This window comes from Eubalaena glacialis, chromosome 4 (genome assembly GCF_028564815.1).
Source record: "Eubalaena glacialis isolate mEubGla1 chromosome 4, mEubGla1.1.hap2.+ XY, whole genome shotgun sequence".
Classification (NCBI taxonomy): domain Eukaryota; kingdom Metazoa; phylum Chordata; class Mammalia; order Artiodactyla; family Balaenidae; genus Eubalaena; species Eubalaena glacialis.
The window spans coordinates 90971124-90994566 of NC_083719.1; the positions used below are offsets into that span (position 1 = coordinate 90971124).

A 23443-nucleotide genomic window follows, 5' to 3' on the forward strand; every position below is an offset into this window, starting at 1 on the left:
AACTCAATTTAAGAATGCCAATCTACTCAAGGCAAAGTTGATAATCACTTTTTAAAAAGGTTGGCTTCTGGAAGATTCAGAATAGTGCGTCAGGGTTCTCTTCTGAAAGCCCTCAGAATCCTGGGAGTCCAATGGGTCAGAAGGGACACAGGAAGAACCCATGTTAGGTTCGTTCAGATCTAGGGAGAGAGATACTGCCAGAAGAGCCCATGGAGCTGATGAAAACACGTAGTAGGAGACTCTCTTTAGAAGTCCTCTTAATTTTTTAACTAGGGTCTCGATTTTGAACAGTATCGTTTTGGATTTAAATACCCTGAGTGATTTAGATGCAGCAGAAAGAAAAAGAAAAAGCTACAGAAAACTATTTATAGTTGTTTTGTGGCCTCAGAAAAGCAAAATGCTTAATTCCTAAATCCCGGAGAACAGTTTATATTCTTGGGGTGGATTGGGGAGGGGAGGGGAAGAGGATTTTCTCCCGCGATGTTCTATTCTAACGCTTGCTCTAGCCGTCCACAATACTTTTGGGTTCACTGGGCCGAACCAGATCTCTCAATAGATTTTACCCAAAACGCTAAGTGCGGGAGGCAAAGCCAGATGTACAAACATCCCGCAACTCTAATCTCTAATAGCTCCTTCCTGGCAGGCGGGGCACCAGCCCAGCGAAGAAATAAAAGAGCTAGACCTGGGGCCTTTGTGTGGGGCGGGGCATTTCTGGCTGTGATCCGATTTCTGGCGTCAGCTCCACCCACGCGTCAACTCCCTCTAGGAAACATCTTTATTCGATCTCCTCTCATCCAGGCCGCACCTCTTGCCCCAATTCCGTCACAGCATCTCTCGGTACTGTGTTTCATTAACCTCACAGTCATTTTCCTACTCCCTACCTAAGGGCCGCAGTTTTAAGAGTTACTGCCGCGTCACCTTAGCAACCGTGTCTCTAATGGCCGCCGGAAGAGACTACGATCACGTGCTCCATGAACTTCCGGGTTTGTAACGTGACTTCCGGTTGTCAGAATTTCCCAGACGCGGCGACTGCCGAGGAGGAAAAGCTGTGTGGCCCGAGGTCGCCGTGGCCCCAGGGGTGGTGGGCTCCGGGTGGGCCCTTCTCATCCTGCCCCGCCTGCGATGCATCCGCGGCGCCCGGACGGATTCGATGGCTTGGGCTATCGGAGTGGTGCCCGGGATGAGCAGGGCTTTGGCGGTGCTTTCCCTGCAAGGTCCTTCAGCTCCGCGTCGGACCTGAGCCACTGGGTGACAACTCCCCCAGACATCCCGGGTAGCCGCAACCTGCACTGGGGCGAGAAGAGCCCGCCCTACGGTGTGCCCGCCCCCTCCACCCCGCTCGAGGGTCCAGCGGAGGAACCCTTTCCCGGCGGCGGCGGCGGCGGCAGCGTGCCCGGGCAGAGCAGCGGTGAGGGACCTGGGGCGCACGGTAGGGGCGGGTGGAGTGGGGAGACGCAGCACGGGTCCTGCAGACCCCGGAAGCCACGCGGAGGGTCCCGCCTCCCGGGCCTCCCGGCCTATCGCGCGCCACACCCTCTGCCCTCCTTTCGTCCTCTGACCCTGAAGCGGGCCTCATCCCGCTTCTTCACACCAATGTTTTGTCCGGGATCACCTCCAAAACAAGATGACTGCCTTAGCTGTGGTCTGCGTGGTAGGATTTCGGAGGGTTTTGGCGTATTACATTCCATGACCTGAATCAAGAAAGAAGGAAATGGTCTACTGTTTATTGGGAATCATGTGAAAAATACCTAATTGACCAACAGCTGTATTTCCTTGAAATGTGGAAGGAAAGAGAAGTATTTCCAGCAAAGGCAGTCTTGGGCTCAAATCTGGCTCTACCACTCTTAAAAGCTGAGAGACTTTCTTAACCTCTGTGATTTCTTAGTGTTCTCATCTTTAAGGTGTGTAGAAGAATAACTCAGGGTTTTATAAGTGTCAAAAAAATGAGGTGTGAGTAATGCCTAGTACAGTATGGAGCACACAGTAGGCTAAAAGTGTATCTTTCCTTTTTCCATTTACTCATAGGAATTGTATCTGTTCTAGATCCCCAAACTACCCCTGTATTTTCCCACCTCCTGCTTTCTTTCTCTGACTTAACTCCACTAAAAAGTCAAAATCACTAAGAGATTTTCAAGATAAGACTTTGGAATCAAGACATAATTATTCTCTGTAGGATGTCAGAAGACTTGTTTTAATTTCAACACTGTACGATCTAGATATTGTCAACATCTGCTGTATTCGTAAAATGGAAATAATGCCTGCATCTTCCCATTCTCCTGAAATTGTTAGAATAATAGATTATATCCTTAAATATTATGTATATTCCAGACATAAATTGTATTCTCATTTCTTTGATTTTGACTTGGAAATACAGTAATATTTATTTGATTTGGGTTGCTGGGAGGAATAGACTTCAAATGTCATCCAGTGAGGATAGATGGAGGAGGATCAGTGACTTACTCAGTGTCATACAATTAGTTTTTTCACTCTGTCTAGTTTTTTTTTTTTCTACAGGTCCCAGAAGATGTGCTGGAAAGTTATAAATGATTCAAAATGAATGTACGATTGCTACACAGTTGCCTTCTTAGGCAGTAAAGCTGATGTTTTTATCTTTTCATAATGTATGCTTTGATGGTTACAGTGAGGAGGAGCACTTCATAACCGGGTTTTGTTGGGTTTTTTTGCAGCAGTTTAGAGGCTGGTGAATAACTTTGCAAAGAGGATAGAAGCCTGAGAGACTTACACAGTTAACAATAGTAAACCTTCCTAACACCTTCCAGAAAATGTCAGTGGTATTTTCTGTTAATATTAGCAGATGACCCGTACACACACAAAAAGGGAAAAGCTGAAAGAAGGAAAGTATCTTCATTGGGCAAAAGAAGCTTCTCTCTACCTTGCACGTTTTTCAAGGCAATAGAGAACCAAGTGGTTTCCCCAGAGACTGTTTATGTGACCTTGTTCTGTCTGTCAGGGAATAGTGAGGGCATTACTTCATTCAAAAGAGCAGAGATGAGAGGGAGGGATTGGAGAAGAGAGGGGAGGGAGACAAGAGGATGAGAGAAAACTTATCCCTTGTGAATATTGTATTATAGCTGAAATTTAATGTCTGGTCTCTTGGGGTTGTGATATTTCACCATTATGATTTTAAGTTTTCCAATTAAGGAGAAAAAGATTTTATTTTCTGTTTTGATATATGCATAGGAATTTTCCAGCTGTAAACTCTTCTAATAAGACTATAGATATGCCATCAGCTATAGTACATATGTACGCAATAGTCTATCACCGAGACCTAATTAAGCAGCTAGTATCAAAGTATTTAAAACTTGGGGAAATAGAGAAGAGAGCCTTATTTACCCATTTCAGTTACCCTAAGTGCTCTTTCAATTTAATAATTTTCATGGGTTTTTTTGCTTGCAACTAGTGGCTTAACATAGATGCTCTCCATCAGTAACAGTGAAGGACGAATTTTACAACATGGGAGGTAAAGTTGGTGAAAGTATCAGTCAGAGTCTTCTCTAGAAAAAATTTTAAATTATTTGTAGTCAGAAGTTGAAAACTGGTAGCCCTTAGATTCTACCTGCAAATGTGTTTGATTTGGTCCACACAACATTTTAACGCTTTTTAAAATAGTTGCTAGTATTTTAAGATTGGAAGATGCTATATAAAAATGAGAATATCGCTTTAGAAAAATCACAGCTTTGAAACCTTGGACTCAGAGTCCCATGTGGCAACAATGGATTGGAGCTGAAAAGCAGTTGGGCCTTTAGAAGGTATACACCTTGCAACTTGCCACAAGCCTCCACAGAGCTCTTCACTTCCTCAGATGGCCTCTCTGGCCCCTATCAGAATTTGATTTTGGTACATGGAGTTTAAATGAATATCATGTTAAAAAGAAAATACTTTTTGTTGTTTTCACAGTAAACCTAAATAATGGTTATGAGTAATCTTATTCCTTCTGTTTTAGAACAGTTGAATAGATTTGCTGGATTTGGTATTGGACTTGCAAGGTAATTTTGTCTAAAGATTTTTAATTCAAGTTTTTATTTAAAGTTCTTTCTTTAATGTAATTTATAATGTTGGGTAATTAGTATTGCTTTCTTTAGAGCAGTAGTTAAATATTGAAAAATATTTTGCAGAAAAAAATTATTATTTAAAATCGATAACTTGATTTTTTTCCCCAGTAAGGATAGAGAATAGTCATTCAATTTTATAAACACAAAGTAATCTTGTAAGGAATATTGTAAGAAGTTTCATGTGTCTATCCAAAGAATAAAATAAAATCTAATCTTGTCTCCCCTTCCAAAAACAAGTAATTGTGCATTGAACCTTTTTGCTGAACATTAAAATTATAACAAGATATTTAGCAACATAGCATCTAGGTGTTACTTACATGGTCATTAAAGTCCATATAACTTAAGTGCAAAGTACATAAAAACCAAAATTTACAGCATTTATAGGGTAGATGGCTCTTCTGATAGGAACTTTGTTCATAGGACATCCTCTGAAAGAAATGGAAAGGGGCATTTAAATTGTCTAGGAAAGAAGTTTTCCATATCAGGCATACAAGATGTAGTTTCATCTTTATACTGTACATATTAATATTATATGTTGTTGCTTTTGCTTACCAGTTTGCGAATCTGGCTTTAGTTTTTTTCATATTGAATCTTGTTATTGGTACAGTGATTTGCAAACATGTCTAGACATTTGAAAACATTTTTTTTTTACTTTAAGAAAAATGCATAATTTAAATAATGCATGATTCTTCAAGAATAAATTCAGATTTATATGTGTTGTAAATTAAATGTTATAAATTATTCTTTTAAAGTCTTTTTACAGAAAATGTACTGGCCCATCCCTGCATTGTTCTACGCCGCCAATGTCAGGTAAATGTACTTTCTATGATTTTCTAAACAGTAATCCTAACCCTGATTTGAAGTACAGACCTCAGATAAATGACTGAGACCATGTAACCATTATCCCATGTGACATGCACCAAAATGTATAATATATCAGTTCTCAAACTTTTTGGTCTTTGAAAGCTCTTAAGTCTTAAACATTATTGAGGTCTCCAAGAACAATTGTTTATATGGATTATATCTGTCAATATTTGCCATTTCAGAACCCCAAACTGGAAAAATTTATGCATATGTATATATATGTTTAATTCATTAAAATATTAATAAACTCATTAGATATTGACATAAACAGCCTTTTTATGAAAAATCACTATTACTTTTTTGAAAATATCTTTAATGTCTGGCATAATAGAAGGCAGCCAGATTTTCACATCTGCTTCTACAGTCAATTTGTTGCAACACTTTGTTTTTGAAAGAAACAAGCGGTAATTGGCAGATATTCTTCTTTGATACTATACCAAAACTCAATAAGTGGTAACTTTTTAAAAGTTATTTGCAGTGTGAAATCTGAAACCACGTCAATTAACTTTTTATACCCTGTTACATTAAAATCTATTAATTTGTACTTCATGTTGAATGGATTTTTTACGCATGCATGCTTCTGTTACATCATGCATTAATTGAAAAATATTGATTTACTGAATTATATAGATCATCTAAATGTTATGACATTTGATTTTACAGTATCAAAAGACCACCGTCATTAAAATCGCTACCAATCTCACCAGAAAAGTGTTTCAGTTTTCATACGATCTTGATAGTGGATATAGGTTTTCCAGAATTATAATTTTTGCTTGTAAGCTCAAACTTATCATTGGCAACAAATACTATTGTTGTTGTTGTTGTTTAATCAACAAGCCCACTTTGTTCAGTTTTAAAAACATGTTGTCCCAAGTGTGAATAACTATATTCTGTTAGTTTTTCCAGAAAAAAATGGTGATCCATGAAAAAAGTGGTTAGTTCAGGCTCACAACTCCCTCGGACAAGTTCTTTTCCTTATGACAGCCATCTTCATTATGCAGCACACAAAATATTAATGAGAAAGATGATGTGTACTCAAGAGTCAGCATTTTATAAAATAAATGTGTCTTACTGCTTCACCAAGGGCATTCTTTAGGGAAAGTGGCTTTTGCCTCTTTATAAGTGAGTCAGATAAAGAATACAATAAGTACAAAAATATAGTTTGGTGCCACTGCCTTCATTCATGCTACGGAGTGAGTAATTTTACCCACCATTGCTTTTGCAGTTTTACTGAAAATGTCAACACAATAAAAAAGGCAGATGATGCCTTAGTATCAAGAAAATAATTTTGAACTTGTCAATCCCCTGAAAGGGTAATGAGGCCCTTGAGGGCTAGTGGACCACACTGGGAAAAGCTCCTATAATATAACTTACCTTCTTTGAAAATTGAGTTAGAAAAGATAGAAATAGTTAAAAATTAAGCTGTTTATGCTTAGCACCAAAAAGTAAGCATATAGAGAGAAATAGCTATTTAAATAGCACTGACAGTGTTATGTACGCTAGAACAATGAATTTCAGGCATATATTTTACATTGTGACAATATCACATTGTGATCCAGTGTATACTTATATATGAGTAACTTTTAAAAATGTTTTAGCAAATAATACCTTCAGAATGTATGATGCATTCTGATACTTTCTTTTTTATTATTTCATTTAATAAGTATTAGTTCTGACCCCCTATACTGATTTCATAATTTACCAATTGTTTGTAGCTTGTTATTGCTCGCCGTCGGTAGACAGGAATCTGCTGTTCCCTGAGTTCTTCGTGGTTCCTATGTGTTAATGGCATGAGCATTTTGCCACACTGAATGTAATTCTGGTGTTTAAGGAAACATAAATATCAAACACCAAGGCCCTCTTTATTATATATTCTACATCACTATGTATATTGCACACTGGTCTTCAGGGCTGTATTTGTATAACCTCATGTACTGTACTTTTAAGTTATTTAAAGCACTTTCAAGAGTAATTTTGCTTATGTGTAATTTATGCTGACTTTAGAATTGAACATTCGTTTATGCTATGACTCCACTGTATCTTTCATGCCTTTTTATTTCTTGACAAGACAATAACAGAAAATAATCATGAAATATCTTTTTTACAGGTTAATTACCATGCTCGGCATTATCATCTCACTCCATTTACAGTCATTAATATTATGTACAGCTTCAACAAAACTCAGGTGAGAATTAGTCTGTACATTCCATTAAAGTTATTTATAATGTGCCATTTTGCCTTAGTCATAATTAAAGCAACAATAATTCCTTTTAGTTATTAAACATATTGTAACTCTTATACTAAAACTAACTTAACATGATGACATCTTTTTGATATCACTGAATAATCAGTAAATTCACACCTTTGCCAAAATTAATTAAATATTAGGGGTATTTAATCCATATTAGAGATACTTAATTAATTGGAGTGTTTATCTTCACCTAAATGTAGGCCACCCAACAAATATTAAAATAATGATAGGACTTACTTTAGTTGTAGTTCTTTACTAAAATGTCCTTTTGAATAATGCCTTACTGGAAAATATCAGTAAACATTCAATATCAAGTTGTGTTAAGACCTTGTTTTGGTTTCTATTTTAGGCATTAACAGAAATAACCATAAATTTTGTTCATTTTAGGGACCAAGGGCTCTTTGGAAAGGAATGGGAAGTACATTTATTGTTCAGGGAGTCACACTTGGAGCAGAGGGAATAATCAGTGAATTCACACCTTTACCGAGGTACCTTTTTGGCATTTTCTCAGATTAGCTTCATTTTAAATATATGACAAAATATGATAGTTGCTAAAAATACCTTGAATTTGAAAACTTGCCTGAAGTAGCTAAGAGAAGAAACTGAGAATACATAATTATATCATATGGAATTAGTATGTGATAAAGAAAATGCTTCCTGGTCTAATATCTTTTGAGCTCTTTCAGCTCCTACTGCTATATATCAACAATTATCAACTAAGGAACAAACCTGAGTATGTGAGCAATTCCTGTTATTTAAGTGGCTAGTTTGGTGAAGGAGACACATGTAAGCAAATTTTAGTACATCGTGATTAGTGCCGTAATTAAACAAACCCCTTTCAGAGTGCAAGGGACACTTTGCGTGGATTTATTGGCAGAGATTTTTTTAACAGCCTGAAATCTGAGCTAGATCTGGAATTATGAGTAGGAAATAACTTGGCAGAGAAGGAGAGCAAGTAGAGGTGACAGCATGCCCAATTTTATGGAAGTTGGAAGATCCAGGTGATAAGAAGTGTCTTGTGCTTAGAATATTGGGCATGTGTGGAGTAGAGTAACATGAAAAGAGGCTGAGGTGCTAGACTAAAGCATGGTTCTGCCTTTGTAAGTGACTTAGGCTTTATTGTCTATGGAGTTGGGAATCTAAGGGGGGGATTGTTTCTTTTTGTTTAATATATGGGTTCTTTGATCAAGGATTTCTCAAGTGGCAGTGTTTTTTTACAACATGGAGTGTTGTAGACAGAGACTTAACAGAGAACTGTTACAGTAATCTAGGCCAGACGGAGAAGGGTCTGAATTATGGAGTAAAACAGAAGGGAGGAGCTGGATAAACATTTCTGAAGTATAATAGATAATTGGTGATAGATTGGGAATGGGATTATGGGAGAGTGAATTAGCAGCAGTGACAGATTTCTAGATTGGAATTGAGTTGGAGAATTCATAAAGAAGAGTAAGTTGGAGTGGGAAAGAAGATAAGGAATGTAACTGTCAATAAATGAAGTTTGAGGGACTTCCCTGGTGGTCCAGTGGTTAAGAATCCGCCTTCCAATGCAGGGGACGCGGGTTCGATCCCTGGTCGGGGAACTAAGATCCCACATGCCGCAGGGCAACTGAGCCCGCGTGCTGCAACTACTGAGCCCACGTGCTCTAGAGCCCGAGCATTACAATTAGAGAGAAGCCCGCATGCCACAACGAGAGATGCCCGCGCTCTGCAACAAAGATCCCGCATGCTGCCAGCTAAGACCTGATGAAGCCAAATAAATAAATAAATATTTTTGGATAAATAAATATTTTTGGATAAATAAATAAATAAAGTTTGAGATTCATGCAAGACATCTAGGGGGACATGCCTAGTAGTGGTTGGAACTGTGGATCAGAGTCTCAGAGACAATTTGAAGCTGGAGGCATAGCTTTGAATGTTGTGGCACAAAAGTGGCAGTTGAAGCTTTAGGATGGATGAATTTCCCTAAGGAGGACATGTAGACTAGATGACAGAGAGTGGACCAAGGACAGAATCCTGGGCGATGTATGAGTGCATGTGTGTGTGCGTGTGTGTGTGTGTGTGTGTGTGGTAGGAGAGGTAATAGTAAGAGATGTTCACAAAACAAATTAACAACAGCAGTAAGCTGTAGGACAGTGGTGGCCTACAGCCAAGAGAGGAGAATCAGAATTGTAGATTCTTTTGGAGGGAGAGGGTAGAGAAATTGGAATGTTTGCTTCTGGGTATATTTTCTCTCTGAAACAGGATACAGGTGAAAGAAGGATGAGTACTGGGGTGATTTAGATAGAGCATGAGAACAATGATAGACATTTGAGACAGTCACAGCTATGAGTAACAGAAAGGGGACCTTACAAGGAATACATGAAAATAATGTTAAGAGATAATGTCGGAGATCATAAATTTGTTTGGGTGCTATTTGGCAGGACTCTGTGATTTTCTGTATCAACAGTAAATCCCAGGGATGGAGTTAAAGACCGAGTGGTTTGTTATTCCAAAATTGGCCCCTGGCAGGGTGAATTTTTTGGATTGACAAGGAAGTGTGAGGTAGTTGAAGGTGCAGCCACTAGCATCTCAATCTGAGAATCAGTCTTTGTAGGGAAGGAAATAAAGGCAGAAGAGACTGATATCAGGCTTTTTGCCAGTGTGATTGCTTTCAAAGGACCACATAGCTTTGAAGTTTCTGTAACACAGCTTTGCTGAGTGTTACAGAGAAAACAAAAAATGTTTTGTCAGCTAAGTTTTTCCTCTCATACTTAAAAAAATCTGAATTTCTGCCCTTGGCTAACTTTATTCACCCCATTGTTTTTCATATCACAGGATAAGATCAAAACTTAGTACTTGTCATCAAATGTTCTTGAAGTTCTCCCACAAACACAAAATTCTATAAAAATTTAACAAAATTCAGTAATTTCTATACGGCAAAGAGTAAAGAATTCTGTATTTGCAGTCAGAACACTGTTGGTCCTGACTATTCCACTTTTTAGTTCTGGGACCTTAGGCAAGTAACACCATTTCTCTAAAGCAGAGATGAAGTAGTAACTTTAACTTCAGGTTGAAGGGAAGGGAAAAGAGAAATGGGAATGAGAAGGCACAAAATTTTGTTAAATTTTATTATCTAACTTTCTTACCCTATAGACATACAGACACATCAGTTGTGTGGGTATGTATTTTCTCTTGGTCATTTTGAATCTTATTAAAGAAGACAGAAAAGGTTATCTTTGTGGTATTCTACTTGGGTTAAATTTTTGTGGTAAATCTCACTCATTACTTCATTTATTTATTTAGCTCATACTTCCTGAGTCCCTACTATGTGCTAGGTTCTGTGCTAGAAATTAGGTATACAGTGAGGAGAAGAAACAAAAGGTACCTGTGACCATGAAGCTTGGGATCTAGTGTAAGGGACATATGTTAAGTAAAATAATCCCACTAATGAATGAATAATTACAGACTGAGACTTGTTCTCTAAAAGAAAAGAATATGGTTCTGTGACAGTATTAGAGTGTTAGGAACAGTGTCCCTAATAAAATGACACTTAAGCTGCGATCCGAGTGGCATTCAGGAGACACAGACCAGTTGGTGCGGAGGCAATGTGGCAGGGGGAGTGTGGAGAATTCGTGTAATTGAGGGAAGGCTCATAGGGTTTGAGCTCAGAGAGCAGGATGGAGAGCAAGAGCCAATCTGTGCTTGGCCTTGTAGGCCACTTTAAGAATATTGAGGAGTTTTAAGCAGGAATCAATGACGTGATCAGATTTATGTTTTTAAAGGGTCATTGTAAGTGGAGATGAAAAGATTGCAGGAGGACCAAAGTAGAGAAAAGGATACATGTTCATAAGCTATCACAATCTAGGTGAGAAATATGGTAACTAGGACTAGGATGTTATCTTTTGAGATGGATGTAAATGGATGATTTTGAGATATATTTAGGTAAAATTGATGGAACTTGGTGATGGATTAAAGTTGGTTGATGATAGACAAGGTGTCAAGGATGACTTCTAGGATTTTGGCTTGTGTAACTAGATGCCAAATAAAGCCATTCTCAGACATACAGTGTAAACTTTTTTTTTTTTTTTAATTCTAACTTATTTGGGCAAGGTTGACTTTTCTTAGGGGAAAACAAAGTCATAGCAGACACAGTATTAAAGCAGAAACCCAAAGCATTTCACAGAAGTTACCACTTGTGGAGGATAAGCTCTAGGGTCTCTGAGACTGAGGTTCATGGTGATCACTAGGTACAATAGGTGAGAGAGTCTGGATTCACCAATATTTTTTTATACTGATTATGATCACATCTGAATTTGTGATCTGATCACATTATAGTTTCTCAGTATTTATTACTTTTAAAAAAAATGATCATCATCTGTGATCTCTTTCTTTATCTACTGTTCAGATCCCTCCTAAATCCTTCCCCAAACCTTCCCCCAGGTGGAGTGAGTTAGACTTTGTGTTGCTCTACCCTGAAGTACCCTTTCCTTTCATGTGGCATTTCTCAAATCATTAACATAAGGAGCACCTCTAACCAAGGCTACCTGTATAGTTCAGTCTCTCACAGAATCCATTTAGTTGAACTCCAGCTTAGTTTGACTCATCTCACATTTGTAGTTGTACCAGTACTGTTTTACTGTTTTCTCCTCATGTTGTCTGTTTCTCCTAATGACTCCTCTGAATTCACTGACTTTAAACACATTCCATTTTAAATACAATGAACTCTTTCTCCAATTCACTAGATTTCCTTTCTGATTAAGTTCTCAATTAGGGAACAGTAAAAGAGTCTAAGAGTAAGAAAGAAAAGTCATAAGTTTGATTTTGGACAAGTTCATTTTGACACAGAGAGAAGTCTAAACTGAAGATAATAGATTTGGGAGGTTCTGAAGCATCATCTTGGGTAAGATTGCCTGGGGAAGGAATGTAACTTATATAGTAAGAAAAGAACAGGGCTTGAGCCTTTAGGAACTCCAGAATAGGTTGCTGAGTTAAGAAAAATGCCCCTGCAAAGGAGTCAAAAGTAGAGACCAGAAGAGAGGAGAAAAACCAGAAGAGTATGGGATAGTGGAATACAGGGGCAGGGAGTGCTTCCAGAAGGAGGGAAGAACACAAGTGCATGTTGGCTGCTGAAAGGTCAAATAAAGCACAACCTTAAAATGCCTATTTGATTTAGTGATGTGGAGGTCATGGGGACCTTGGCAAGAGCTGTTTTCGTAGAATAATAGGGTAGAAGCCAATTTGGAATGGGTTCAGAGGTGAGTGGGAAGCTAGGACATGGAAATAGCAAGTTTAGACAGTCATCTGTGAAGAGGAGAGATGAAGAGAAGGAGCTGGAAGATGAGGGGCTCGGGTTAGATTGAGGGAAGATTTTTTTTTTTTAAGAGGGCAGCTGTTTGAGCATGGGAAAATAAGAGGCAATGGAAAGTAAAGACTGTATAAATAGAGCGTTATTTAAAAATTCTGTTGCTTTTGTGTATTAATTATGCATGGGAGTATGTGCGTTAGTCTGTCAAATGAAAAACTTTGATAAAAAGCAAGTCACTTAATTTTGTTGCTCATTTGAAGGGCAGTTTTTGCTTGTGAAAATAGCGAGTTAAATATATATTTTGGTATTTGATGATGAAATATAAAAAGGTTTAATCACAAGTAGATTTTTACACTGCCCTTTTTCCTGAAGCATTTAAATGTGCTAATTTAAATTTCTAGAGCTGTGGCAATAAGTTTTACACATTTTATAAAGGAGTAGAAAGTAGATACCAGGAAGAGCGTCTCAGGTTTTTTTTTATACTTGATTCTAAATTTCTTTTTTCGCTCTTTTTACCTTAATCCTAATGATCTTACGAACTGGCAGCAGTAATTAGTATTCAAAGGAAAGGTGGCCCAGTCCTTACAGAAATGCAGGTCACAGGCCCATCTATCCATAATATTAATGGAGTGCTCAAACTTAATGTCATAATAACCTGTGGTAACCCTTTCTGAGGCCATAGTAAGAGTAATAGCAGTGCCCAGAAAATTTACAAAACTTTTAGCATATTTTGTTTTATAATCATAAAGTCACTGTCAGTAAGTTAAGTAGCCTAATCTTTTTTTACAATTTTCGTCTTAATCATTAAATGTCATTCCAGCTGTATTTTTCGATAGTTGTTCAGGCCTCATATAGTATTCTGGTATTAATTTAATCAGAATGTGACTCAGAACACTCTCTAAGGTCTTATATGAATCAGAGATGGTTGTTCTGTTGTCTAAAAGTTTCTCTGCAGACCTTTCAGTCTCCTAGAAAATGTAGAAAAGTTCACATACCACCCATGCCATAAGTGTACTGAGTTTGTTTTTAGAGCACTTACATTATCAGTGATTAATTTCCTTTACCTTTTTAGTATAAAATATATTCCTTTGTCTCCTTACGATTGTCATACTTACTCATTTCAAATAGAAAATGTTTTTCTCAGGTTCCTGCTGTGGCCGTGGTACATGGGTGCCAATGTCATCAGGGGAGCTGGTGGCACCCCTTTATTTTACATTTTCCTTTTCTCTGTTACTCTGCCTTCCTTCCTCCCCTCCCCTCCCTTCCATCCCCTCTGTCTGCCTTTTCATCGCCCCCTCACCCCACCCTCCTCCTTTTTACTTTCCCTTTTATTCTCCATGTTCTTTTCTCCTTTTTGCCTTTTCTCTTGATACAACTTTCTCCCTTTTTGTTCTTCATTCAGCTTGCCTCTCTTCTTTTTCTTCTCTCTTTTCTGGTTTCCAAAGGTAACCTAAATAGTAGGAAGCATGCAGTCCTAGACCTTGGTTCCAGACCTGGCATTCTGCCTCTCTCCTTTGAACATATCCCTGTGATCTTTTTGACCTTTATTTTTCTCATAAGTAAAAGAAATAGGACAGTACCTGCTCTGCTTATCTCACAGGATTCCTTCTTGTATCAAATGAGATGAGAGGCAGTACAGGCAGATAGTATAGACTTCAAGTCATACAGACCAGGGTTTAGACCCAGTTGCACCGCTAACTAGTTGCTTGGTTTGGGTAAGTTATGAACCATCTCTGAGCCGATTTCCTCATCTATGAAATTGGGGGTTATAGGTTCATTGTGAGGGTTAGAAGTAATTTATGCAGAGTGCTTTGCACAATGCCTGGCATATAGTAGGAGCTGAAAAAGATAATAGAATATAATAAAGGTCACAAAAGTAATGTCAGCTTAATAAGTAAAGGCACTTTGAAAATTAGGGGCTATACAAATGTATGTGTCATTCTGCATTACAGTTACTTAATTTTGTTTTGTTTTCTAATTCTCGTTCTTAAATACATTTTAAAGCTTTTTTCATTCCTTTATCCTATTTTATTGTTTCTCTTTCTCTTCCCTGTCCATTGTTTTCCTCAGTCTATCATTTTTGTATCTTATCTAATGTCTCATGTTCATTTTTATAATCAGTTATAACTCTTCCTCCTCTGTCATCCCCTTCTGTCAGCACATACAGAAAGACCTTCTATGTTTTTTCTCTTTTCAACCCACTGTAATTGTTTGACGGGTCCCAAAAAGGAAAATGTTCATCATGAGAATATATTTCTTCTACAGATTAAAAAAAATTAAAAATTGATTACTTTTTTAAAGCTTAAGCTAATTCAAGATGTTTTAAAAAACATGGCTTTTATTTTATTTATTTTTTAGGGAGATTTCACATAAATGGAATCCTAAACAAATAGGAGAACACCTTCTACTGAAATCGTAAGTATCAAAAGCAGCATTTATATTGAAACTTACATCCATTTTTATAGTGTTAGAACTGAAAAAAAAGCTTATTAAATAAACAAAGTGAAGGAAAGTAGAGCAATGAAATATTTGTGGGACTAGAACTTAATCAGAAAAGTAACATAGAGTTTAGGAATAAAATCCTGAAATATATGTTATCTTTTAAATAACCTTTCTAATTGGAAAGGCTAAAATCACAACCTAATTTTTCTTTGTGTTCTTAGGAAGTTAGCAAAGATCTTCAACTTGTTAAACCTGAATTGCCAGGAAAATTATTACTCATTATTATTATCATTATTCTCTTAGTAAGCAGACATACAAATTTATTTGTAAGGTGATGAGTAAACTCAAAACCTTAGTGTCATTAAAGCGTAGTCCTAAAGGCACTTAGTGACTTTACAACACTGACCATTTTTATAGATTACAATTTTACTCTTCACTTCTTAATTTTTTTTGAAGATTGGGAATTGGAAACCCCCCAGCTTGCTGGCTCCCTCTGTGGGACATTCCAGCACATTATTACTTAGTGATGTTCCATTCACCTTGAAAACCACTACTTGCCAGGACCTGGCCCATAGGGTTAGGTAAGTCCCAACTTGACATTATTTTAAATAACTATATTTTGCAGGTTTGCAAAGTTGTAATATTACTATGTCTAAACAGTGGCAATAGGAGGCAACTTTGCAAAGCTGTACAATATTGTTTTTTAATAATAAAAGGGGACTTCACTTACCATGGAAGACTGGCTTAGCTCTGCTGGGTGGGAAATCTGGGAATGGATAATGATAATAGACAGGACAGTAGCAGAACAGTAGCCTTGTTCAGATATCACTAAATGGCAAGCAGTGGAATGGATCCCTCAACCTAAATTTTAGGTATCAGATTTACAGGTTACATTAGCTATGTGCAGGTAGATGTCCAAACAGTGAATCATAAACAAGCCTACATTTTACTGTTTTAAAATAATTTTCTTTATAGGCTGTCACTGTGTTATTATTAATACTTAACTTTTCATCTCTAATTGTTGAGTAAAGCATCTTATGTTACAGGTCTCTGAAGTATCTTTAGGCTATAGGTATTAATAGTTAAAAACCTTGAAGATATTATTCAAGCTTGAATATAAATTATGTTGATGTATTAATGTAGATATTAAAAAATTTAGTGTAAGCATCTTGTTTCAGTATACTGATAAGTTTGTTTTAATTTCTACAGCCTAACTTATATAGTGGCAATGCCTTTTTATTCAGCAAGTCTAATCGAAACAGTACAGGTGAGCTATTTTTTCCTGTCACTTTTTAATTAAAAATGTTTTTGGAATATTCAGTATATTGTGTATGTCTGATAGTATAACAGAAAAATTTAAGACAGTATCCTTCTAAAAATATTTTTTTTTCTCAGATACCATACATATATCAAAGATTATATACTAGGCACATTGCTGGTGTGCCTGTTTCCTTTGCGAATTTACTTCACACTTTTAATTCTTTTTATCCCTTACACAGACAGCTGTACTCTTCACTCAGATATCTCAGAAAGCAGCCTATGACCTGCTCTGAATACAAAAAAATCTATAGGGTTGTTTTTTGGTTTTGTTTTTTTCTCCAACTTTTTAATAACTCAAATATGGCTTATCAGACAATAAATTACTAATTACCTGAACATAAAACATGATGGATAATCATCCTAACAGTGAGAAGGTAGTCCCCATAGGTAGTTTACTAACAGCATTCTTTTTAAATATGCCTTTTAAGGAACATTTGATGCTATGGTGTTTAGTATATACTACAAAGCAAAAGCAATCTCCTGCTAGCATTTTAAATTGTTTCACTATTTCTAACCACATGGTGGCACTTCAAGTACATTGAATTAATGTACTTTCTCACATACCGTTCCTGTATTTAAAACTGTAAGAGAGCTAGCTTAACTTTACCCTGTACACAAAATCCAACTAACTGTCTACCACCTGTCTTCTGTCTCCAACATCAGATCCTCTAGCATATTTTTTTCTTTGTCATAATCAGCACTTATGACTTTCCTCTCTATAAAACCTCATTGGATCAGCCTTTCCTTTTCTAATTACTCTTTTCCACTTAATTGCTTTTCTGGCCATATCGTTGTTTTTCTTTTTCTTTTTTTTTTTTTTTTAAAGGCAGAAAAAACTTTATTCATGCATAAACTCATAATGACCCCATCTTCCTGCACGACTTTAGAAACATTGACTTATTACAATACAAATTGGACCAAATGGTGAAGGAACTCCAGAACCATCACGGACCTTTCTCGCTTCACTACACAGTGCAGTGGAGCGTGGCACAAATTGAGGAAGGAAGTTCTTTATGTGTTTCCCATTTACCTGCTTGCCTTCAAACCCCAGGGCAGAGATTCAGTTGGGGGTGGGTTGGGGGCAGAACCTATTGTTGATTTTTTATGTGTTTATTTTTTAGAATTAGTAACTGAAGTTAACATCTTGCTACCCAAATATTGTCTCCTATCCCCTTGCATTTGGCAATGTGAAAGGATATAACCTTTGTATGGGGCTGCAGCTTACAGAATTATCACTTTATGACATAGCCTCATTTTATAGATAAGGGGAAAAAATAGCAGGAAGATAATTATTTAAGGAAAAACAACGGAACAGCGTGATATATTGGGGGAAAACAAGTTTTAGCTTTATGCAGACCCGTATCACAGTCACATTTCTCTACTTAAATTAGATCTGTGACTTTAAGCAGATGTCCTAACCTTTTTTAAATCTTAATTTTCTCATCCATAAAATGGGAATAGTATTTTATTAACTGAATTATAAAAATTAAGTGAATTATTTATGTAAAGTGCCCAGCTCACTATATGTTCATTTTGTTTTGTTTTGTTTTTTTAACCCAAATGCCCTGTTTTTTTCTGCCCCAGGTTCCACCTGCTGACCGCCTCCTTTTGACTCCTTTTGTCTGATTTTCTAGTTCTCTTTTTTTCCCTTCAATTTCTACTCTCTTGAACATCCTCCTTTTCTTTTAGTAACCTCTTACCATCTCTTCTCCTGTAGCTCCAAGGCACAGTCCTTGACCCTCTCTGCTTTGTATCCCATATTCACTGTCCTGGAGAACTCATTTACTTGCATGAATCCTTTTAACTCTCACATTTATATGAATCTAAAAATTACGAAAGTCTTGATTTTCATATTTCTTTCATCCTTCATAACCAATCAGCCATCATGCCTTCTCAGTTCTAACTTCAGGGAGTATCTGAGATTGTCTGCTCCTCCCCACCGGTAGGCCACCATTCTCTTTCCTTCTTGTTACATCAGCTTCTTTCTTCCTACCATGTTCAGTGGTTTTTTGCCTGTCTGGGGAGCTCAGACCTCTTTGAGAACAGTCTTTCCCTTGAAAAATACACATTTATATATAGATCTCCTAAAGAACACCACCATTCTTCAATATGAACTTCCTAGTGATCTGTTGTCTTTACTAAGAATCTTTGTTCTGTTTCCTGCATTTTAAAGTCCATTCTACATATTCATGCAAGATTAGTGTTCTTAAGTTGCGGTGCTTATATCCTTTTGATGGTTAAGGATCCACGTTGACTCATATTCTCTGAGATCAATTTCAGACTTCTCAGCATAGTATTAAATCAAGGTTTTTACTGACTTTACCTTTCAGCTAATCTTTCTTAACTGCTAATTTTTTTTAAAAGCTCATTTTAAAATTTTAAATTTTAAATAAATGAATTAAATTCATTTATTGAGTGCTAACCTATATCAGGCACTGTTATAGACCCTGGGGATAACATAGCAAACAAAAACTTTCTGCCCTCATGGCACTTACATTCCTGTGGGGAAGATGGACATAAACAAGATAAACAAAAGGATACTTCATGGTGCTAAGTGCTAAAAAATAAAACAAGGAAATTAAATAAGATGTGTAATGGGTAGCAAGGGATGTTACTACTTTTTTAAGATCAGGAAAGTTCTCAGAAGCAAAAGTCATTTGAGTAAAGGTCTGAACATAAGAACTACATGGATATTTGGGAGAAGAACATTCTAAGCAGAGGGAAAGCAAGTGCAAAGGACCTGAGGTAGGATTATATCTTACGTGTTTGAGGAGCAAAAAGAAGGCCAATACAGTTGAAGCTGACTAAGGAAGGGAGAACAAGAGGAGATGAGGTCTGAGAGGTAACAGGGAGAGAGATCACACAGGACACTGAAGATCACTGTAATAATTTGGCTTTACTTTGAGGGAGATGGAAAGTCTTTGGTAGGTTTGAGCAAAGAGTGACATGATCTAACTTATGTCTTTAATAGGATCTCTTTGGCTGCTGTATTAAAAATAGACTGGAGTGGGAAGGGGGCCAGAGGCAGGTAAATGGATTAGGTTAGGTGAGCTCATTTTAGTCTCATGGTTTTAAATATGTTCTCTTCACTGTAAACTCTCACATTTGTATGTGCAGCTCGGACCTTTTCCTTGTAGTCTAGATTATAAACTCCACTTGGAGTTTACACCTTAGACTTAACATTTCTGAATTCTTGATCTTCTCCCCCAAATTGCTACCCCAGGAATATTGTCCAGCTCAGTAAAAGGCACTGCTATTCCTCCACTTCCTCTGGCCAACAGCTTTGAGGTCATCCTTGTCTTTTCTTTTTCTCACCCCAAATCAAATCTACCAGTAATTCCTATTGGCTCTAATTTTAGGATAAAAGCACAGTTGCAGCATTTTATTTCCTTTGCTACCTGCTAGACCAATCCACCATCATATCTTTAACTGGTTTCTCAGCCTCTGCTCTCATTCTCCTCTACACAACAGCCAGTATAACATAAATTGTATCTTACCCATCTTATGCTTAAAACCAACTAGGCACTTCCTATCTGACTGGAGGCCAAGGTCTGCACAGTGGCATGGTATGGCCCCTGACTACCTTTTTAACTTCATTTTTTGCTGTTCTCTTCTTCAGTCATTGCTGCAGCCAAATTGGCCTCTTAGTTGTTCCTTTTCTGCCTGTCCGTGCCTCTGTAACCAGTATCACAAACTTCCTTACACATATGCCCATAATTGTAAAAAAGCAGAGACAATGCAGATGATAATGACTCATGTTTATTGAGTGCATTCTGGGTACCAGGCCTTTTCTCATTTAATGCTCCCAGCAACTCTGTGCATAAAAGGTAGGTAGGCCTAATTCCATTTTTATGGAACAGTAAACTGACTCTTAGGAGAAGTTAAGTAAGTTGCCCATGGTCACATGACCAGTAAGTACATAATGGAGGTGGGTTTTAAAGCAATGCTTAAGAACTCCAAGCACTGTGCTACCTCTTCAATGTCATGTACAATATTTGTTGCTTTTCAAAATGTGTCCTAAGGAGGTTCTTGAGGGTGGGGAAACCAGGTGTGTCACCCTCCACATCTCTTCCCCTGTTTCCCTCCCCCAAAAAGAAGAGCTCCCAGCTTCACTGCTATCTGTTTTGTGAAATTTTATTTGAAAAAAGAATCTAATGCCTAGATAACATTTGAAGTTTGCAAACCATTGATATTTTTCCTCTTTAGCCAGAAAATTAGGATTTAAAAGGCACCTAGAAAGAATGCTTCTTTGTGGCAGAATAAGCAGATGTTAACTTTTACTCATTTCATCATTTTCATTTCAGAGTGAGATAATTCGAGACAATACTGGAATTTTGGAATGTATTAAAGAAGGAATTGGAAGAGTGATAGGCTTGGGAGTGCCTCACAGCAAACGACTACTTCCGCTTCTTTCCTTGATCTTCCCTACGGTGCTGCATGGGGTTCTTCATTATGTCATCAGCTCAGTCATTCAGAAGATTGTCCTGCTAATTCTAAAGAGAAAGACTTATCATAGCCACCTAGCTGGGAGCACTAGCCCGGTGCAGAGTATGTTGGATGCTTATTTTCCAGAGCTTATTGCTAACTTTGCTGCCAGTCTTTGCTCTGATGTTATACTTTACCCATTGGAAACAGTTTTGCACCGCCTTCACATTCAAGGAACACGCACAATAATTGACAATACAGACCTTGGCTATGAAGTGCTTCCAATTAATACACAGTATGAGGGAATGAGAGACTGTATCAATACCATAAGGCAGGAAGAAGGAATGCTTGGTTTTTATAAAGGGTTTGGTGCTGTTGTAATACAGTACACGCTGCACGCAGCTGTTTTACAGATTACCAAGATTATTTACTCTACACTTCTTCAAAATAGTGTTTGAGATTTAGATTCCTGGTTAGTCTGAAAGACATCGTCTGGATACTTCATTATGAGATTATGAGGGATAAGAGTGAAATACCGTTGGTGGGAAATGGATTAGAAAATGAAACTGGTAGAAAAAGTCCATGCTGATTATATTGACTCTTCACTTTTTAAAAAGGTTATTGGTATATATTTTGGATTCAAGGTATTCCAAATTTGAAAACTGAATAAAGACACTCATATGAATTAAATTCTAGCTAGTGTAGCACTAATGCTGAACTAAAAATGATCTCGGGAAGAAGCAAAATTTTGTCAGCAAACTGAAAACAAAATCTCACAGAGCTGAATTTATTTCATATGACTTTAATGTTTATTACATGTTTAGTTCACCTTCTTCTAGATTGATATTGGTATGTCATTCTTAATACAGTGTATAGTAGCAAGAGGTCATAGTTTACCTTTATGCAAATAAGTTATGTTATCAGTAACATGGACAAAAAGGATTAGATTTGGCAATCTGTAAACAGGAGCTGAGAGTTTTAAATTGCACTGTCCCTGTATAACTTTAATGGCTGTACATTTATTATATAAAGCCACTTATATGCGTACATATAACTTGGAATTTCCTTCATCCCTACAAATTTTCCACTCTTAGATCAGCTTACTGTATAAAATGCAGTTATGTATTTTCTGCTTGAATATCCGAACAAAACATTAAAAGCCAAGGTACCCCAAAGATTTAAGGCAAACAGCTTACTTGTCCATATGCAAACCCACCGTTTCAGTGCCAGCAACTTAGAATTTGTCATATGTCATAAAGTTTGATTTGCTTATCCAGCCTTATGAATCATCAGACTGTTTTTAGAGCCACTTTTAACAGAGATAGAATATAAAATAATCATGACAACTATTCCTGCTTCCACATTTACAAATTGTGTACTAAAGTGAATGTCACTTGCCATTCGTTTCTGAATGACTTGGCTTAGAGGAGACGCGATTAAAATTCACCTGGGAATTTGTGCCTCTTGCCTTCCATAAAGTCATCATTAAATGATGGCTTCAATTTTTATTTTCTTTTAGTTTTTGTTCATAGTTTCATTCTCCAAACTAGATATACATAAAGGGAAATGCAGGTTTATCCTTATCACCTTTTACTGAAAGTTGTTTGGATGAATACTGATGAAAAATAGAAACCTTAAAGGAAGTTTTTCCTTGCTTTTTATGGGTTATGAAAAGAAGTACATTTCAACAAATAATAAGCAAAAAAGTTGGTCATCAGTTTAATAAAAAAAATTCTGTCTGTTCCTAAATTGAATTTGGTGGGTGAGGCTCTTCATATAGTAAAATGATATGCATTTGATTAATCCATCATTAAAGTTTCATTTCCTCATGTGAATGATCAGTTTTACTAGGAACCATTTAGCACACTGAAGTACAGTGACTTTGCACTGATGTTGTCCAACCTAGAATGCAGGTTCTATTTTACTGAGATCTATTTTACTTACTAAATGTCAGCGAAATGGTTACTTTTTGTGATTAATAATGTTGGAACCAAAAAATGACATCCAAAAAGTGTGAAACAATACATTTGTGGCAACTCTCTCTACTATCTTGTGTATGTGTGGTTTTTTTTTTTTTAATGACTAAAACATGTAAGTTTTCCATTTTTCCATTCTACCATGAGAGAGAAAATAAAATTAAACACAAGTTGTACTCGTCCAGATTATGGTTTACCTTGTCCAGTTTACAGCATTTAAATTGTTCTCATTGCTTTTGAATTACTAAGTAAATTTTTAGATGTTTATAATATGTCCAACTTCCTAAAAACCTTTCCTTTTTATCATAATCAAAGAAGATAGTTTCAGACAAGAGTAAACGTCTGAAAATTTCAAGTTTCAGAAAATTTCTAGAAGAACAGAATCTGAATGGAATCAAGTATCTACTAGTGAAAATCTGGGATCCTTTAGCTAATTACTAGATATTTCAAGATTATTTTATGAAAGTTATGAAGATCCAGTTATATAAATCTGTCTCGTGGAATCATTTACAAGACTGATAGGCTGAACCACATACAAGTAGGTTAGTCTTATTTTCTGTCTCTTTGGAGAAAGAATACAAATTAATATTAAAACTAAAATTGATTGGGAGATTGGGATTGACAAATATATACTAGTATGTATAAAATAGATAACTAATAACCTGCTGTATAAAAAAAATAAAATAAAAAAAGTCAAAAAAAAAAACTAAAATTGAAAGGCAGCAAGTAAAATACTAATTTTTTTAGTACCACTCCAAATTAGTTGAAATATTAAAAATCCTTAAAATTCAAGCACTTAAATGCCAGC

At 36.7% G+C, this 23443-nt stretch overlaps 1 protein-coding gene across 1 annotated transcript; it reads left to right on the forward strand.

Moving 5' to 3' along the window:
* Positions 1-996: 996 nt before the first annotated feature.
* Positions 997-23053, forward strand: SLC25A46 (solute carrier family 25 member 46). The gene is made up of 8 exons (XM_061188047.1): positions 997-1408; positions 3965-4007; positions 4826-4883; positions 7045-7122; positions 7576-7676; positions 14831-14887; positions 16124-16181; positions 20539-23053. The coding sequence occupies exons 1-8, from the start codon at positions 1123-1125 to the stop codon at positions 21115-21117; spliced, it is 1260 nt and encodes a 419-aa protein (XP_061044030.1). The 5' UTR covers positions 997-1122; the 3' UTR covers positions 21118-23053.
* Positions 23054-23443: the final 390 nt, after the last annotated feature.